This window comes from Hippoglossus stenolepis, chromosome 1, assembly GCF_022539355.2.
Source record: "Hippoglossus stenolepis isolate QCI-W04-F060 chromosome 1, HSTE1.2, whole genome shotgun sequence".
NCBI classification, from domain to species: Eukaryota; Metazoa; Chordata; class Actinopteri; order Pleuronectiformes; family Pleuronectidae; genus Hippoglossus; species Hippoglossus stenolepis.
The window spans coordinates 270,359-286,292 of NC_061483.1; the positions used below are offsets into that span (position 1 = coordinate 270,359).

Below are 15,934 nucleotides of genomic sequence, written 5' to 3' on the forward strand. Positions count from 1 at the left end.
GTGTTAGTGGAGAGTGAATCCTAGAGCCCATAGGGATCTGTTGGTACCTGTTGGGTCTTGTTGGGTTCTGTTGGGACCTGTTGGGACCTGTTGGGTTCTGTTGGGACCTGTTGGGTTCTGTTGGTACCTGTTGGGTCTTGTTGGGTTCTGTTGGGACCTGTTGGGACCTGTTGGGTTCTGTTGGGACCTGTTGGGTCTTGTTGGGTTCTGTTGGGACGTGTTGGGACCTGTTGGGACCTGTTGGGTTCTGTTGGGACCTGTTGGGTTCTGTTGGTACCTGTTGGGTCTTGTTGGGTTCTGTTGGGACGTGTTGGGACCTGTTGGGACCTGTTGGGTTCTGTTGGGACTTGTTGGGTTCTGTTGGGACCTGTTGGGTTCTGTTAGGACTTGTTAGGTTCTGTTGGGACCTGTTGGGACATGTTGGGTTCTGTTGGGACACACACACACACTGACACAGTCACAGACACACACACTCAACAGAGAAATATGCTGAAATGATGTGTTGGTGGATCTGACGTTTTAAACACAAAGTGCAGCTCAGCAGTTTGGGTTCAGGTTCCTTTTCTGTCCGATGGGTTCAGACAGAAACATGTGACCAGAGTCTGAACTCCAGAAACAAACTTTGAACAGAAACAACAGAGTTCGTCTCCGTGATCTTCTGCCACACGACAAGGATCTCGTTTCAAAAAGCTGTTTTGTGGTGTCGCTGCGCAGGAAGCGAGAACGACCGGTGGACACAAACACTACAAACGAGAAACCAGTTCCACAGTCTCCATGTTGGGTTCTACACTGGTGGTTTTCTGCTGGACATGACCTCCATGTGACAGGAGCCTGACCAATCACTGAAGGCTCTGTTCCAACCACAGGTTTTACCGTTGTCATGTTTCTGATTCTCAGAGTTCACACATAAGAATAAAACTCTGAAAGAGATCTGATGAAACTTTAATCCTCCACAAACTCATCAGGTGTAAATTGTTTCTGCAGCAGAGCAACAGGTCGACTCACAGGATGAAACACGTCTGAGTTTAGACTCTGAGCTGCTGAATGAAACCTTGTACGTCCACACACACACACACACACACACACACACACACACACACACACACACACACACACACACACACACACACACACACACACACACACACACACACACACACACACACACACACACACAGGTTCAGTAATGATGGGGGCTGAGGGATCTGTCTACGTGCTGGAACAAGCTCAGAGACCTCAGAGAAATTAACTAATGGTTAAAACCAGCAACAGAAACATGTCTGGAAAACAAACTTCACTGGAAGAATTTATAATAAAAATCTACAACCTACTTAACTTCCTGTTCATCTCTTCCACCTTCATGATGATAAAATCCTCCACAACACAAAAGTCGAATTCTTCTTCCAAGAGCAGCAACAAAAGCAGTTAAAGGTCAAACGCTGAGCACGTGGTAACGACACAGGAACTAGCGTTCAGGGTGTGGCTGGCGTTTGAGGGTCAGAGGTCACAGGCGAAGAAAACGGGTCAGTAACATGATGATTGAAATGATGGAAAATATTAAACTTTGGTTCTTATTCTGATCAGTTTGGTTTTAATTAGTTATTTGATATTAAAAAAAAGGCAGAGACATCATGATTGACAGCTGAGACTGACTCAGGATTGGTTAAGAGTGGGGGTATGGGCGGGACCTTGATACCACGATCAGTGCTGCACAGACTGACTGTAAATGACGTCATCACCACCAGGTGGCAGCAGGAACCTCCATATAAGGTCACTATGCAAATTGACAAGGTGGCAAAGTCATCGAACAGAATCCTAACAACCTGCGGAAGTTTGACAGCTGAACATTATTGATTTACAGCAAAGTCACTGCAGCGATTTATATGAAACTAAAGTCAGAATTGGCTCATTCATCCCTAATCTAACCCTAACCCTCAGTTATAGAAAATATCCTTAAAGAATCATTAACTGTTGTCTTATGGTATCTAAGCCTAACTTGCTTTATATTGATTTAAATCTTTAATAATCAAAGTGTTTTTATGAAACAGTTTTGTTGCTGGAGCACAAATAACTTTGTGGGTTTTATTGTTGAAGTGGATCAATAATTTGCTTCAGTTCACCTCCTCACGTCTGCAAAATGTTCGTAAACATGAGTCAGAGTTAGCGTAAAAGTCGTTTGTTTTTATAAATCCCAACGTTTGTGTGAGAGACGCACAAAGTGGCGAACGCACAAAGTGGGTCTGAAAGATGCAACGGTCCGAAATGAGGCCGCCGAGAACTGTGGGAGTTCACCGTCAATTATTAATGTATGATTGACATGGGTCATATTATTGTGTAACTTCTTTTTAACTGATCGTCTTTCTCTTGTTTAAATTGTTGTTCTTTTAATTAGTTTTTTCTTAACTTTGTAACTTTAAGAAAAAGATTTATTAATAGTTTATTTTCATTATTGCTCCTGAGTGAAGGTTGAGGTTTTAAACTCAGAGGTTACTTTTCATTTATTGTATTGATGTATATTGATCTAAGTTAAAAAAAAAGTTACTTTTACCACGAAACCACATTTTGAAAGTAAAGAGGCTTTAACCAGATAAGATGGAAGATGACCAGCTCATGAGAAGACGTGATTTAAATCTTTAAAAATAAAACCGCTGGAAAAATACTAAATAAAAAAATAAACGAAGCCTTAAAAATGTCATCATCACTGCACTTCTGCCATCTGCTGGCACAAAGCATCACTGCATTCTCTGACAACACAACCTTCATACACATTAAAGAGTTTTATTCTATTGAATCAGAAAGAAAATCACTAGAACATACAAACTGAGAAAAATGTTTGATTTGAAGAGAGAAACTAACATTATAAAAGAAAATAAGTAGTAACACAAGTGGACAAAACATTCTTTAAATAACAGAACTGTACATTTTAATATGCAACTAAAACAGACAGGAAACAGCCGTGGGCAGGAAGTTAGTACCAAACAGAGCTAAAGCTAAAGTGATTATAGTCGTTACTGCTGGAATATGAAAAGTGGAGACGGAACAAAATAAGGCAGCAGCGGGCGTTAGACTGCAGGAAACAGAAAGTATAGATCATAAACACATTAAACCGTCACAACAGATTCAAATGTTTCAACAGCTCAAACTGAAGATAAAATATACAAAAAGAAAAGTGGCCTGTTCTGGTTTCACCACAGAGAGAGAGAGAGAAGCCGTTCACACAGTCACACAGCGCCACCTTCTGACAGTACAAAATAAAACCACTCAAACAGACAGTGCCATGCTGCAGTAACTCTCCTTCACCTCCTGGTTGAAGATCAGCTCCTGTGGACACTGGACACATGTAATATTGTGATTGATAATAAATTTGATCCTGAAAGTCGCGTCACTGCATAATGTCCGACCTGTTCAACAGGTTTCACTTATTAAAAAACAAGTTGCATAGTTACACGTCGCTCCACATCCGTTTCATCAGATCGGATTCGCTCTGACCGGATCAAAGCCGACACTAGGGGGCACTCAATGCCCCAAATGGCCCAGGTGATACCTAATCACCTGAAACTGAGCTCGTCACAAAAATATATTTTTACCAACGACGCGGTCGAAGAAAATCACATCGAGTTTTCACATCTACTCAGAATTGAACACCTGCTGCTGGTGAGTTTTTAAAGAGTCTGTGACGAACACATTTAGACACATTCACTTTTTCTTTTCACGGCTTCAGTCGACTTCTTTGGGTTTTCAGGTAAAAAACACTTTTACCTGGTGTATAAAATATTAGTCAACACAACGTGAACCAATTAGTGCAAAAGATGTTAAGTGCAATGTTACATGTTGTCCGATGTCCACATGGGGGCAGTGTGCTCTCTGAACGAGTCACGTGTGGCACGAGGAAAGAACAAGAAGTGTGACAATGGATCCACAGAAGCACAGCGCATGCCCTTATTCACAAGATTTAAAAGCATCAGTACAAAATGTCAAATAAAACATATGAATGTACATATAAGAATTTCTTATAAACAAAAGAAAAAAAGTTCCTTTCTTAAAGTGGATTTTAAAGAGTCCGCGACTTCCACACAAAAATATAGAATCTATTTAATACATCTTAAAATTGTATCTTCTAATTAGAAATTCAAAATAATCTTTATTTACTTATTCAAATCTCTTCTTTGTTTGCCCTTTTTTTTTTTGGAAAACATTCTGATTAGACTGAAATGTTATATATATATATATATATATATATATTTGTATGTATAGAAGTATTTATATCTATTTATAGATGGCTAACATTTCAAGAAAAACATTTAGTCTTCATTTCTACCATAACACATCTGGATTTGATTTCACCTGAAGAAGAACTTAAGCTGCCAGATGTTTCACCGTCACTGCCGATTCAACAGCGCAGGAAAAGAACTTAATCGTGTTTTGGCGTTTCTGCTGCTCTTCAGCACGGCGGTGGGGTTGCTATGCTGCGTTGCCATGGCGATGAGGTTGCCATGGCTTCAGTGGGCTGTGAGCTGGTGATGAGAGAAAAGGAAACAGACCAACTTACAGCTCTTCACCGCTCGTCAGAGTCCTTCTGATTGGAGGAGGAGACTCGACTCTGGAGCGAGGGGAACTTGACATGAAGCAGGTGTGAACGCTGTTTGTCGTCTTGACAACGTTCACGTCTTTCACATTGAATGAATCTTAGTGGCAGTGGATGGATGTGGCCGAGTCTAATCATGCATGAACAGATCTGTAACTTCCGTGTGTGTGTGTGTGTGTAAACTACGAGACGCTCAGAGTCTGTCACTGCGGAAACTGTCCTCCACAGACGGGTCTGGTAGCACCATGTCCGGATCACTGAGCATGCTCAGACCGTCCAGGCTGAGCGGCTCGATGCGCAGCTCGTCCTCCAATGGGAAGCCTCCCTCCGAGTCAAAACAATCAGGCAACATAGAGAGAGCGCTGCTGATGTCCTTCGACAGAGTGGGGTTGGAATCATCTGAGAGAGAGAGGGAGGAAGACATGATGAAGGCTCAATGTTTCCTCATGAAGCTCTTCAGCTCTGATCAGACTCGAACATCAGAGACGGAGCTGAACCCTGAGGCAGCGGCTTCATTTCCTCCAGTGACACATTCATCTTCCTAAAGCATCACTAACACACAATAAATATTATAATCTCATAAACTCTGAAGCTTCAGTGTCTTTCACGCCCTTTTGGTTTCATCTCATATTCACGAAACGACTTGAGCAGTGGACGTGTTGACGAGGTTTCTAACACGTGACGTGAAACTGGAAGAACACAAACATCTCAGGATGAAGAAGAGGAGCCGTGTTTAGTTCTGTTTCTTGGTAATACAAACTAATAATTGAAACTTGTGAGTCAATTCTGTTATTCTATATATTATCCCATATTTTAGTGGGACAAATAATAAGGTTCCAGATCTTATTATTGGTTTGTTGTAAGAGGGTCAGCGGGCGGCGTCCGTACACAGCGTGACCGATCCTCCCGTTCTCCTTAAGAATAGCGTGTGTGATTAATTCCCTTATATTCTAAATAAGGCAAATTGTTACAATATTACTATATATATATATAACAATAATCATATATATATTTTATTTATATTTTGTCCAATCTTTAACTCTTTTTCTTTGTACTTCATGCTCAGATGTTTTCCATAATAAAATTCAATAAAAACTTTCCTCTTAATCAGGTCGCAGCTTAAATGGACCATCACCTGAGTTGAACCTGGAACCTGAACGGGGGGGGGCCTCACCGGTGAGTATGATGTTGGGTAACCCTCCGCTGCAGTTGGAGTACAGCATGTTGGACCTCATGTGCATGGGGTCGTGCAGGCTGCCGTGGCTGCCGCCCAGTCCGGAGAGCGCGGCCTGGGAGTAGTAGAGCGAGGAGGAGGACGGGTCGAAGCACGGACCCCCTGCTGTGGAGCTCATGGCGTTTTCCAACAGACTGAACTGGTCCAACTGGAGACAGACGGGGACAGAAAACCTCTGTGACTCTACAGCGGACTAACAATGAAATCCAGCTTCGGATAAAAGCTGCAGAGACTTTTATAAAAACATCAGAATCATTTCACGGCTGAAGAAAATGTTTCAACATGTTTGAGCAACTGATGGAGTAACAAGTAGTTTCTGCTTTAAGTCAGAGTTTAAATTACTTCTGGTGATTTTACTCTTTACAAATATACATCTTATATATATCTTCACCTCTGTTTGTCGGCGCAGTGACGTAAAGCTACAGAAAAGATTTTCACTGTACGTGGAAGGATGCAGATCAAAGAAGATCAAAGAAGATCACGTTTTCTAACATTTTCACTGACTCAGCAGAAAATAATGTAAGAGTGTGATCTAAATAAAACCAGATGTGGATTCGTGAGTTCATTCCACTTCTTATACTTCGAGAGGACTGTTGATGTATTGAAGGACTTTTCTCATTATGACTACAAACACAATCATATTGTTATTATTGATATTTGTTGATCAGCTGATATCAAAGAGTTATTAAAGTGAACGACAGAGAGAAAATATACACTGTAGTTACGTGTGTGTGTGTGTGTGTGTGTGTGTGTGTGTGTGTGTGCGTGTGTGCGTACCTGATAGGGGAAGGTCTTGTTCTGGCGGTTGAACTGCGGCTCCATGAAGGGGTCGTTGAAGAACGATGACATGTTGTTGTGCTGTCGGTGAAAACAAAGAGTCACAGAACATCAGATCCACAACTTTCATTCACTAACCAGTTTTATTAGCAGGTTTGTAAATGAGAGATTTAGGGAAGTAAAGTCATTATAATCACATTCTAACCACAATTCTAGTTCAGAAATGATTTGCTGGTTTGTACATCAGCAGAAATTCATTTCGATCATATATCTTTGGTTCCAAAGTGTAAACTGAATTTTTCTGGACAAAACAAAACATTAATTTTTGGCTCTGAGAAATTCTGACGGACATTTTGTATCATTTTAAGAGAGAGAAATTCAATAGATTCAAAATATCGACAGTCACAAAAATATCTTTTGAAGTTGACTGATATTGATAACAATGATGTTGATGAAGCGAAAATTATCTTAAAAACTAACTACAGAGTAAATGTGATCTCAAACAATATTTCAAAAGGCAACAGCGCACGAGACACTACAAACACTGGTGTGTAATTTGTGTGTTTTTGTGCACGCCTGCTCGTACATGTCCCGTGTTGAAGTCCAGCGGGATGCCCTGAAGAGGAGAAGCCGGCTGCTGCTGATGTTGTTGTGGCAGCGGCTGCCGTTGTCGGCCCTGGTCCCCGGCGTGCTGCGGGGGTTGGTAGAGCGGGTAGGGGGGGGGCGGCTCCCTCGGCATGTTGCTGGTATCCAAAGCAACTCCCTAGATGGGACAGAGAGAACCAGCAGGAGTCACTAAAGTCTGACCATCAGCTTCATACAGACGTGAGAGTTTATTTACACACTCGCACAATGTGATCTGTGCACGTCCCCCCCACAGCAGCGACGTCCTTCAGAGTAAAGTGCGAACAGATTAGATCCCAATCATCAACCCCCATTAACAGACAGGTTCTCTTTGGCTTTTATTCTGAAATAATGTCCACATGCTGTGGGTCAGAGCGGTCAGTGTCTGAACTGTGAGATCTGTGGTTAAGAAAGTACTCAGATTTAACAGATGAATTCATAGTATGAATACTACTAATTATCAACACTCCTAGTGTAACTGTACATGTAGTTTTTATAAAGATCATTGCAATGGAAAACCAACAGTCTATTGATTTACCTGTGTGATGGGGGACAGTGAAGGGGACATGGTGGGAGACAGCTGCTTGGTCAGACCCCTGCGCTGCTCGGTGCCAGGAGACAAGGTGAGGGGGCTGATGGGAGCGGGCCGTCGCCGGGGGGAGTTGCCAGAAAGACGCAGAGATGAGTTGATGGAGGGATTACTGAGCGAGGACTGAAGCTGGCAGTTGTTGAGGGACGCCTGAATTGAGGGATTGCTCAGAGAGGAGGAGAGTCCTGCAGGGACGACAAAGACAAGAGGTGAGGGCGGATAATCAGATGCAAAAAGCCTCCGAGCGTGAATGTACATCACAAGGACACTAATACGGCTGTGAAACAGATGCAGGCTCCTAGAAACGAGAGAGAACGTGCGGAAGTTATGATGAAGTATGCACTGGATTTTCCAGCTTCCTCTCCAGCGTTGAACCCAAAACACTAAACTTTATTGTGTGATGAGGGAGAGAGAGATGGAGAGCGAAGTGAAGGAGCATGAGAGGACAGAGGAAAACTGAGGGAAAAGAAAAGAGCAGCTTGTAAAGAGCCAAAACAGGGTCAAAGTTCCTCCGTCACTTTGGTGCTTGACCAAGCTCAACTGTGTTCGACATGAGAGCTCGACCACACAGAGGAGAGAGGGAGCTGCTCAGAACGTCGCTCCGCTGGCCGAGGAACAAACCTGGAACCTGCTCAACACGCTGGAGCATCGATTCCCAACTTTATTAGAACCGATGACGACTAGGATCCTAAAGATGACGACTCACTTGCATTGACATGCACAGATTTCACAGATTTCACAGATTGCACAGTGAGAAGAGGCAAAACACAACGAATCCAACAAGAGGAAAACATCTTATAAATGTCTACATTTTAAATTAAAGAAATCACCCAACTTGAAAGACTCACTGAGATAAACGCCAAAATCATTTATATTAATTATTTCATATGAATTCTTCTAAAATAATATAATAACACACTGAAGTCAATGCAATATATGTTGTACAATTCTTGATGTGACTTTTAATTGAATAAAATATAAATATATTTAAAAACAAAACTAAAAAACATGAAAACTAAATGTGGTTCATGCATTTAAATTTAAATTTCTTATAAAGTTAAACACGTTAGTCTGAGATTTATCTACAACCACGTGTGTGTTTCTATAAGTAGAAATGAACTCCACCCACCCTGTGAGTTCCCGATGCCTAAATGCATCATGGCGGCGGGAAGGTTTCCGGTGCTGCTGCCGCCACTGAGGTTGGGATACCCTCCGTTGTCCTCAGGGTCCAGCGGCGTGGAGAGAGGTGAGGGGAAGTGCAGGTTGCTGAGGTCGGGGAGCGAGCCGCCGGTGTTTAACGAGCCCTGGTAGTGGGAAAGACCCTGGTTCTGCTCCGGAGACGGGAATATACTGCGAAGAAGGAAGACGGGAAGAAAACTTATTTGTTTCATCAGGCAGAACAAGATGCTCACAATTAAAGGGAATGTCACTTAATGTGCTGCCGTGACATTTTAAATCCACAAGGCGTTTCTTTGACTTGTTCCAGCCTCTGTATTTTTTATTCATCCACTTTTTATTCCTCAAGGATTTCTCCAATTTCCATTTCTGCTCATATGTTTCAATCAGGAAAGGAAACAGTTTGGCTGTTGATCTCTGTTCAATCTTTTATTTCAAGAGGAGTCGGCTTCTTTATGAATCTTAAATCTTTCCATCTGTATTGTTTTCTGTGTGATAATAATGGTATGAACTGTAACACATGTCTGATTCTGGCAACATGAGGATAAATGTAAAGATCCTGAAGTGTTGTTAGCCGACTGTTTGTCTCTAAATCATGACGTCTGTGTCGTTCGCAGTGGGAAGACAATGGTCTTCACAAAGGAATCTGATGTAATAACAACTGTGTTCCTCGTCCTATAAAAGGATTCAAGGTGTAGAGAGCAACACACGCATCCTGTTTGACAAGGTGGGAACGTGTGGCATCTCATTTCTTTCATTGTTTCTGTGACAGTTACTGCCTGTGGAAAATACCCATGTCCTATCAGCTGTAGTGGGGTGAACACGTGCTGTGTAACTTTCTCTAAATGTAAAAAATACAAACTTACTTGATTCCAGGCACTTCACAGGATTTAGGTCTTGATGTCAGAGACTGGACCTGAAACAGAAACAACAGAAGCTTGAATCATTCCTTTGTGTTCTGTGCCTCAAACGGTCACAGTGGATCGGTCCGATCATGGCTGATACCTGACTTAATGATGAGCTCAGTATCTGACACTGTCCTGGGGACCCATCAATATATTCTTACCTGTTATCAACTGAAACACAGAGCTGAGAAAAACACAACCTCAACTATTTTCTCATTCAGGTCGAGTGGTTCCTCTGGGAATTCGGTTCCGGACTTTCCCTCTTCTACTTTATTGCTCCTCTTGTTCATCCTGTGTTTTGGTTTTTCGGTTCTGTATTCGTCGCGTGTTAGAAACGTCAGCGCCTCCACTCGGTCTCTGAATCCTCCATCGAATCTTTACCAGGGGTAGGCAGGAGAAACTCCTCCTCAGCTTGTGTGTTCTCACATACAGCCCCTCCAGATAATTTCAGGAGAATAACCAGAGTTCAGTGCAGGTCTGAGAGCAGCGATGGGTCGGGGCTGGGCATTTTGAGGAGGAATAGGAAAATGAGGAAGCCTAAACAGCATTTGCTTGAATGGAGTTATTGTTCATCACCTGAGGTTTGAACTCACAACCTTAGACAGTGAGTCGTGGCCTCGATGAGCTACCTGCAGGTGAGATAGCCTCACTCGAGATGTAGCTTCACACTATGAATACAGTCTGCAGGGCTGACTACACTTACTGTCAAAACCTCAGTTATCAAGCTACGATTTTGATAATTTCTGCACTTCATCTAGACAGTATAGAAATGTCTGTAATTTATAAGTTTGATTGCTCCATGAGGGAGAAACTGATGTTTATAGATGAACTATCATCCATCAGTGGCTCATCAAACACAAATCCCATTGGTCTCCACTGAGGCTAAATGTTTACAGTCGTTATTTGGAGGCTTTTCCCTGGAAACGTGCTGCTTCCGTTTGGAGTTAAGTTTGAAGCATCACAGGGAGCATGAACCAGACACTGAAGAACTACAAATGAGCAGCGTCTCACCTTCTTGGCCTCCCACAGTTGCTTGGGAAGAGGCTTATTGACGCCAATGAGATTCTCCTCGTTATGCAGGGCGGGGAAGGAGAAGACTGCAGAGAAGAACATACACTTTAATTAAATATATGTTTTACAGAACCATTTCTCCATTACTAAAGAAAAACGCAACTTACTATCTCCAGAGCCGTCCACCTCGGCCTCATTTACACTAGCTGAACACCGGCCTCCACGGAAGCCAACAGAGGGAGGGGAAAGGATAGATGAAGAAATAAAGAGATAAAAACAAATGGAGATACATTAGAGGATATTCGATATTCACCAGCTGTCTGGAACAATAACCAGACAGCTTGAATTCACTCTGTAATTACTGTGTAGTTTCATAAACAGCTGGGCATCTGACATCGTGTTATTAATCCCAGAGATGGAGAGTGGTGGGGGGTCACAGACTGAAGAGGACTAAAAAGACGACCATTGTTTTTCTCGTGCTACAAAGACGCTCATTCTCTTCCTCTTCACTGTCGACTTCATGCCAGATACACGAGCCTTTGTCCTCTCCTTCTTTTAACTTCCGTCTAACTCTTGTGTTCAACAACAAGCTTCCTGTAAACTCTGTTGCTTATTGGGAACATTTCTTTGTTTCTCTTCAAGCCTCCTCATCGCTCAGACTCAAACTCGGCTGCTCTTGCATTAGTCTTTGAATCACTGCCCGTCCAGTCCTTCTCTTTTGAGAAGCAGCTTCTCGGAAAAGACAACGAGGCGATATTTCAGAGAAGTCTAGTTGCGGGAGCTTGCAACTGGGACAAAAACAGGACGTCTGGGATGGAGAGGGGCCGTCTGGTGTTTCTGGCTGGATCACTTCCACCGTGCAATGCACTGAGTGCGAGTTCAGGAATATGAAAAAAGCATCAGTGAAATCAGTGACCTGTTAGATCTGCTCTGACTGGTGCTGCAGTGTTTCTACTCCAGCAGTTTGACTCATAGCTGTAATTCCTGGTTCGATGCTTCTTTAATCAGCTCGCTGGCTTAACACCACTTAAAAAATGCTGAAATCCTTAGATGTCAACGAGCCCCCGGGGCTTCACAGCTCTCTGTGCTGCTGTGACGAGGAAGCGCTGCTCGATCCCCTACATGAAGCAGTTTGGTGTGTAGTCTCTTCTAGAGGAAAGGATATAGAGCCTGCACAGACATGTGTATATATACTGGTGGACTATATACAGCAGGTTATGCAAGAAGACTCCTGTATATAAACTGTGACACTGCAGAGGGAGCTGAGTTCATCTTTATACAAGGACGGCCTCTCACAAACAGCTGAGCTTGATTATAGGTCTGGAAGCTTTGCAATGACTGAGTCTCTGCACTCAGAGTTGAGCTGAAAGGTCAATTCAAAATTGATTAACCAATTAGTCAATAGACAGAAAATTAATCCGCAAATATTTTTAGAACAGATTGATCTTTGTAAGTGATGTTTGAAGCCGAAATCTGAGAATAAACTGGTTCACAAATGTCAATATTTTCTGGTTTTCTTGGTCTGCGATAGTTAATTGAACAACTTTAGGTTTTGCATTTGATAAACAGCTCCATGGACTCAAATCCACACTGAACATGTAATATCTAAAATCAGCTGTTTTGTGAGCAACACACACGCATCAACATTTCCAACTGGGTCTAAGGTAAGAGATTTAAGGCACAACAGACAGTGTGCTGTACTCAGTTTATTGTGTTTGTATATGAAACTTACACTTGGCCCAGATATTAAAGCAATATCCTGTTTAAGCTTGTTGGCTAAACACACTGAGTAGTAATCCAGCAGAGAAGCACTTCTCTCTTCACTCATCCACTTCATCAGTGCCGAGCTCGGACCAAAGTGACAAGCAGTGTCAAAAACACGCTGGACGCTCAGATGGAGAACACACAGGGCGAGAGAGGTGATGGAGAGTGAGACGAGAGAGGGAGGAGGAGGAATTCTTTGAGTTTAGAGTTTTATTTTTTATCCTTTGGATCAATCACATAATCAAACCATATCAGTTGGGCTGATAGTGAATTGTGTAACAAAGCTCTGAGTGTCTCAGTGGATCTGAGAGGCAGCTGGCTGGATGGACTGTGCTCCCTGTTAATAAATGACCAGTGGAACCGAAACACAAACACCATAAACTAGCTTGATTACAGGACATGGAGCCAGAGCAGCCTGCAGAGGGGCTCTACTTCAAACATGTGCTGCTGCTGCACTGATGGTGCAGCATCATGGTCATTAGCACTCCATTCAAAAGTTCATCTCCCAACACATCAGACCAGGTTACCTCTGGTTTAGCGAATTGTTGCCCATTGTGATGTCACATGACATCACGATGATGCGGATGGGCCGGACTACTGACTGGAGAGGAGCTCTCTTCACCTGGAGAGGAGCTCTCTTCACCTGGAGAGGAGCCTCTTATCTGAGAGGAGGAGGCCTTATCTGGAGGGAGCTCCTGGAGAGGAGCTTCACCTGGAGAGGAGCCTTCACCTGGAGAGACTCACCTGGAGAGGAGCTAGGAGAGGAGCCTTACCGGGAGAGGAGCTTCACGGGAGGAGCCTTCACCTGGAGAGGAGCTCTCTACCTGGAGAGGAGCCTCTTCACCTGGAGAGGAGCTCTCCTTATCTGGAGAGGAGCTCTCTCCCGGGAGAGGAGCTCTCTCGGAGAGGAGCCTCACCCTTCACCGGGAGAGGAGCTCTTCACCTGGAGAGGAGCTCTTCACCTGGAGAGGAGCCTCTTCACCTGGAGAGGAGCCTTCACCTGGGAGGAGCTCTTATCTGGAAGGAGCTCTCCTCACCGGGAGAGGAGCTCTCTCGGAGGAGCTCACCGGAGGGATGAGGAAGGAGGGTCACCTGGGAGGAGCCCTTCCTGGAGAGGAGCCTTCACCGGGAGAGGCTCCACCTGGAGAGGAGCCTCTCTACCGGAGAGGAGCCTCTTCACCTGGAGAGGAGCTCTTCACCTGGAGAGGAGCGGATCACCGGAGGACTCCCTGGAGAGGAGACTGGAGAGGCGCTTCACCTGAGAAGCTCTTCACCGGGAGAGGAGCCTCACCGGGAGAGGAGCTCACCTGGGAGAGCCTTCACCTGGAGCACCTGGAGAGGAGCTTACCGGGAGAGAGCCTTCATCGGGAGAGGAGCCTCTTCACCTGGAGAGGAGCCTCTTCACCGGGAGAGGAGCTCTTCAAGGAAGGGAGCCTTCACCGGGAGAGGAGCCTCTTCACCGGGAGAGGAGCCTCTACCTGGAGAGGAGGAGAGCTCTCTTCACCGGGAGAGGCTTCACGGAGAGAGGAGTTCTACCTGGGAGAGGAGCCTCTACCTGGAGAGGAGCTCTCTACCTGGAGAGGAGCCTCTCTACGGGAGAGGCTCTCTTCACCTGGGAGAGAGCTCTCCTCACGGGAGAGGAGCTCTCTTCACCTGGAGAGGAGCTCTCTTCACCGGGAGAGGAGCTCTCTCTACCTGGAGAGGAGCTCTCTTCACCGGGAGAGGAGCTCTCTTCACCGGGAGAGGAGCTCTCTCTACCTGGAGAGGAGCTCTCTTCACCTGGAGAGGAGCTCTCTTCACCGGGAGAGGAGCTCTCTTCACCGGGAGAGGAGCTCTCTCTACCGGGAGAGGAGCTCTCTTCACCGGGAGAGGAGCTCTCCTCATCGGGAGAGCTCTTCACCGGGAGAGGAGCTCTCTTCACCTGGAGAGGAGCTCTCTTCACCTGGAGAGGAGCTCTCTTCACCTGGAGAGGAGCTCTCCTCACCTGGAGAGGAGCTCTCTTCACCTGGAGAGGAGCTCTCCTCACCTGGAGAGGAGCCTCTTCACCTGGAGAGGAGCTCTCCTCATCTGGAGAGGAGCTCTCTCTACCTGGAGAGGAGCTCTCCTCATCTGGAGAGGAGCTCTCTCTACCTGGAGAGGAGCTCTCTCTACCTGGAGAGGAGCTCTCCTCATCTGGAGAGGAGCTCTCTTTACTATCCTTTAAAACCAGCATCTCTTCTCAGACTATGACTAAAATCTTTAGCAGTCAGACAGACACACAAGTAAAACATCTGGTTTCTTTGAAGGTGTGTATGTTGCATCTGGTGTTTTGTGTGAACCTCTCACCATTTCGCTGGTGGGGACCTCGACCCATCTGCTGGTGGATGCCGAAGGGGTCCTGAGGGTTCGGGTTCATGACGCTCGTGTGAAGAGCCGAGTCTGAATTGGTTCTGTGTAGGAGGAAGAAGAGAATGATGCAAAGCGTTCCAGCACCTTGGACAGAGGCAGATGATTGGTCAGGACCATCATTGTGCTTCCTGCTCCGCCTCCACACGAGCTGCAGGCTCACACTGACCTTACACACAAACACCTCACAGGACTGTCTATCTGTGATGTAAACACATTCTGCTTTTATTACTAAAATGTATTTCACTGTTCAGTTTAAATTCACAGCTACAAAATATTCTTAGCTTTGAAATAAATATCTTAATGTAGAGTCCATGGTAAACCCACACAAACCCCTGAGTCCTGGATCAGTGCAGCTGAGAGCTTTGTCTAGTGCTCTCCGTTACGCCTCAATGACTTCATTCATGCGTCATCACTACTTTCCTTCAAAGCTCCAGATCTAAGCATTAGATCACTCTGATAATTCCATCAGATCAGTCTTTAACGACTTCTAAGACTTTATGTTTTCGGAGCTGTTGGATGCTTCGGCAGATGTAAAAAGAAACTGATGTAATTATGCTGTGTAAATATGAAAATCTTATACATATATATATATATATATATATAAAGATTAAACATAAAGATCTAAATACATGCTTTTTGTTGTATTTCAAATTCAACACTTCCAAGCAAAACAATATCTAAAGAAACAATCTAATGTTGTAGCACTCCATGTATACATTGGAATTAATTTGCAATGTTTTACATGAAATAACGTCAACATTTCAGATGAGATTTGGGGAAATTATGTATTTTCCGTCTCTAAGTGAGTTAGAATGTGTTTCACCGAGCTTTGCATTTAAATCTAGGCTGAGTGTTAACCTGTAAAGATGTTAGTTAAGTTA

General features: G+C 44.2%; 2 protein-coding genes across 3 annotated transcripts in view; both read right to left on the reverse strand.

Annotated features, from left to right (window-relative positions):
* Nucleotides 1-15,934, reverse strand: part of LOC118105716 (ras GTPase-activating-like protein IQGAP1) — a 331,334-nt gene that overhangs the window by 268,380 nt on the left and 47,020 nt on the right.
* The window catches only part of crtc3 (CREB regulated transcription coactivator 3), a 33,853-nt gene continuing 20,683 nt past the window's right edge, over nucleotides 2,765-15,934 (reverse strand). For both annotated transcript variants that reach the window (XM_035152277.2, XM_035152284.2), the window contains 10 exons: nucleotides 14,991-15,094; nucleotides 11,069-11,107; nucleotides 10,902-10,987; nucleotides 9,852-9,901; nucleotides 8,939-9,159; nucleotides 7,759-7,994; nucleotides 7,183-7,359; nucleotides 6,597-6,677; nucleotides 5,760-5,967; nucleotides 2,765-4,984 (listed from right to left, as the gene is read on the reverse strand). In XM_035152277.2, the coding sequence (XP_035008168.1) occupies nucleotides 4,779-4,984; nucleotides 5,760-5,967; nucleotides 6,597-6,677; nucleotides 7,183-7,359; nucleotides 7,759-7,994; nucleotides 8,939-9,159; nucleotides 9,852-9,901; nucleotides 10,902-10,987; nucleotides 11,069-11,107; nucleotides 14,991-15,094 (1,408 nt within the window). In that variant the 3' untranslated portion in view covers nucleotides 2,765-4,778. The remainder of the gene's footprint in view (nucleotides 4,985-5,759; nucleotides 5,968-6,596; nucleotides 6,678-7,182; nucleotides 7,360-7,758; nucleotides 7,995-8,938; nucleotides 9,160-9,851; nucleotides 9,902-10,901; nucleotides 10,988-11,068; nucleotides 11,108-14,990; nucleotides 15,095-15,934) is intronic.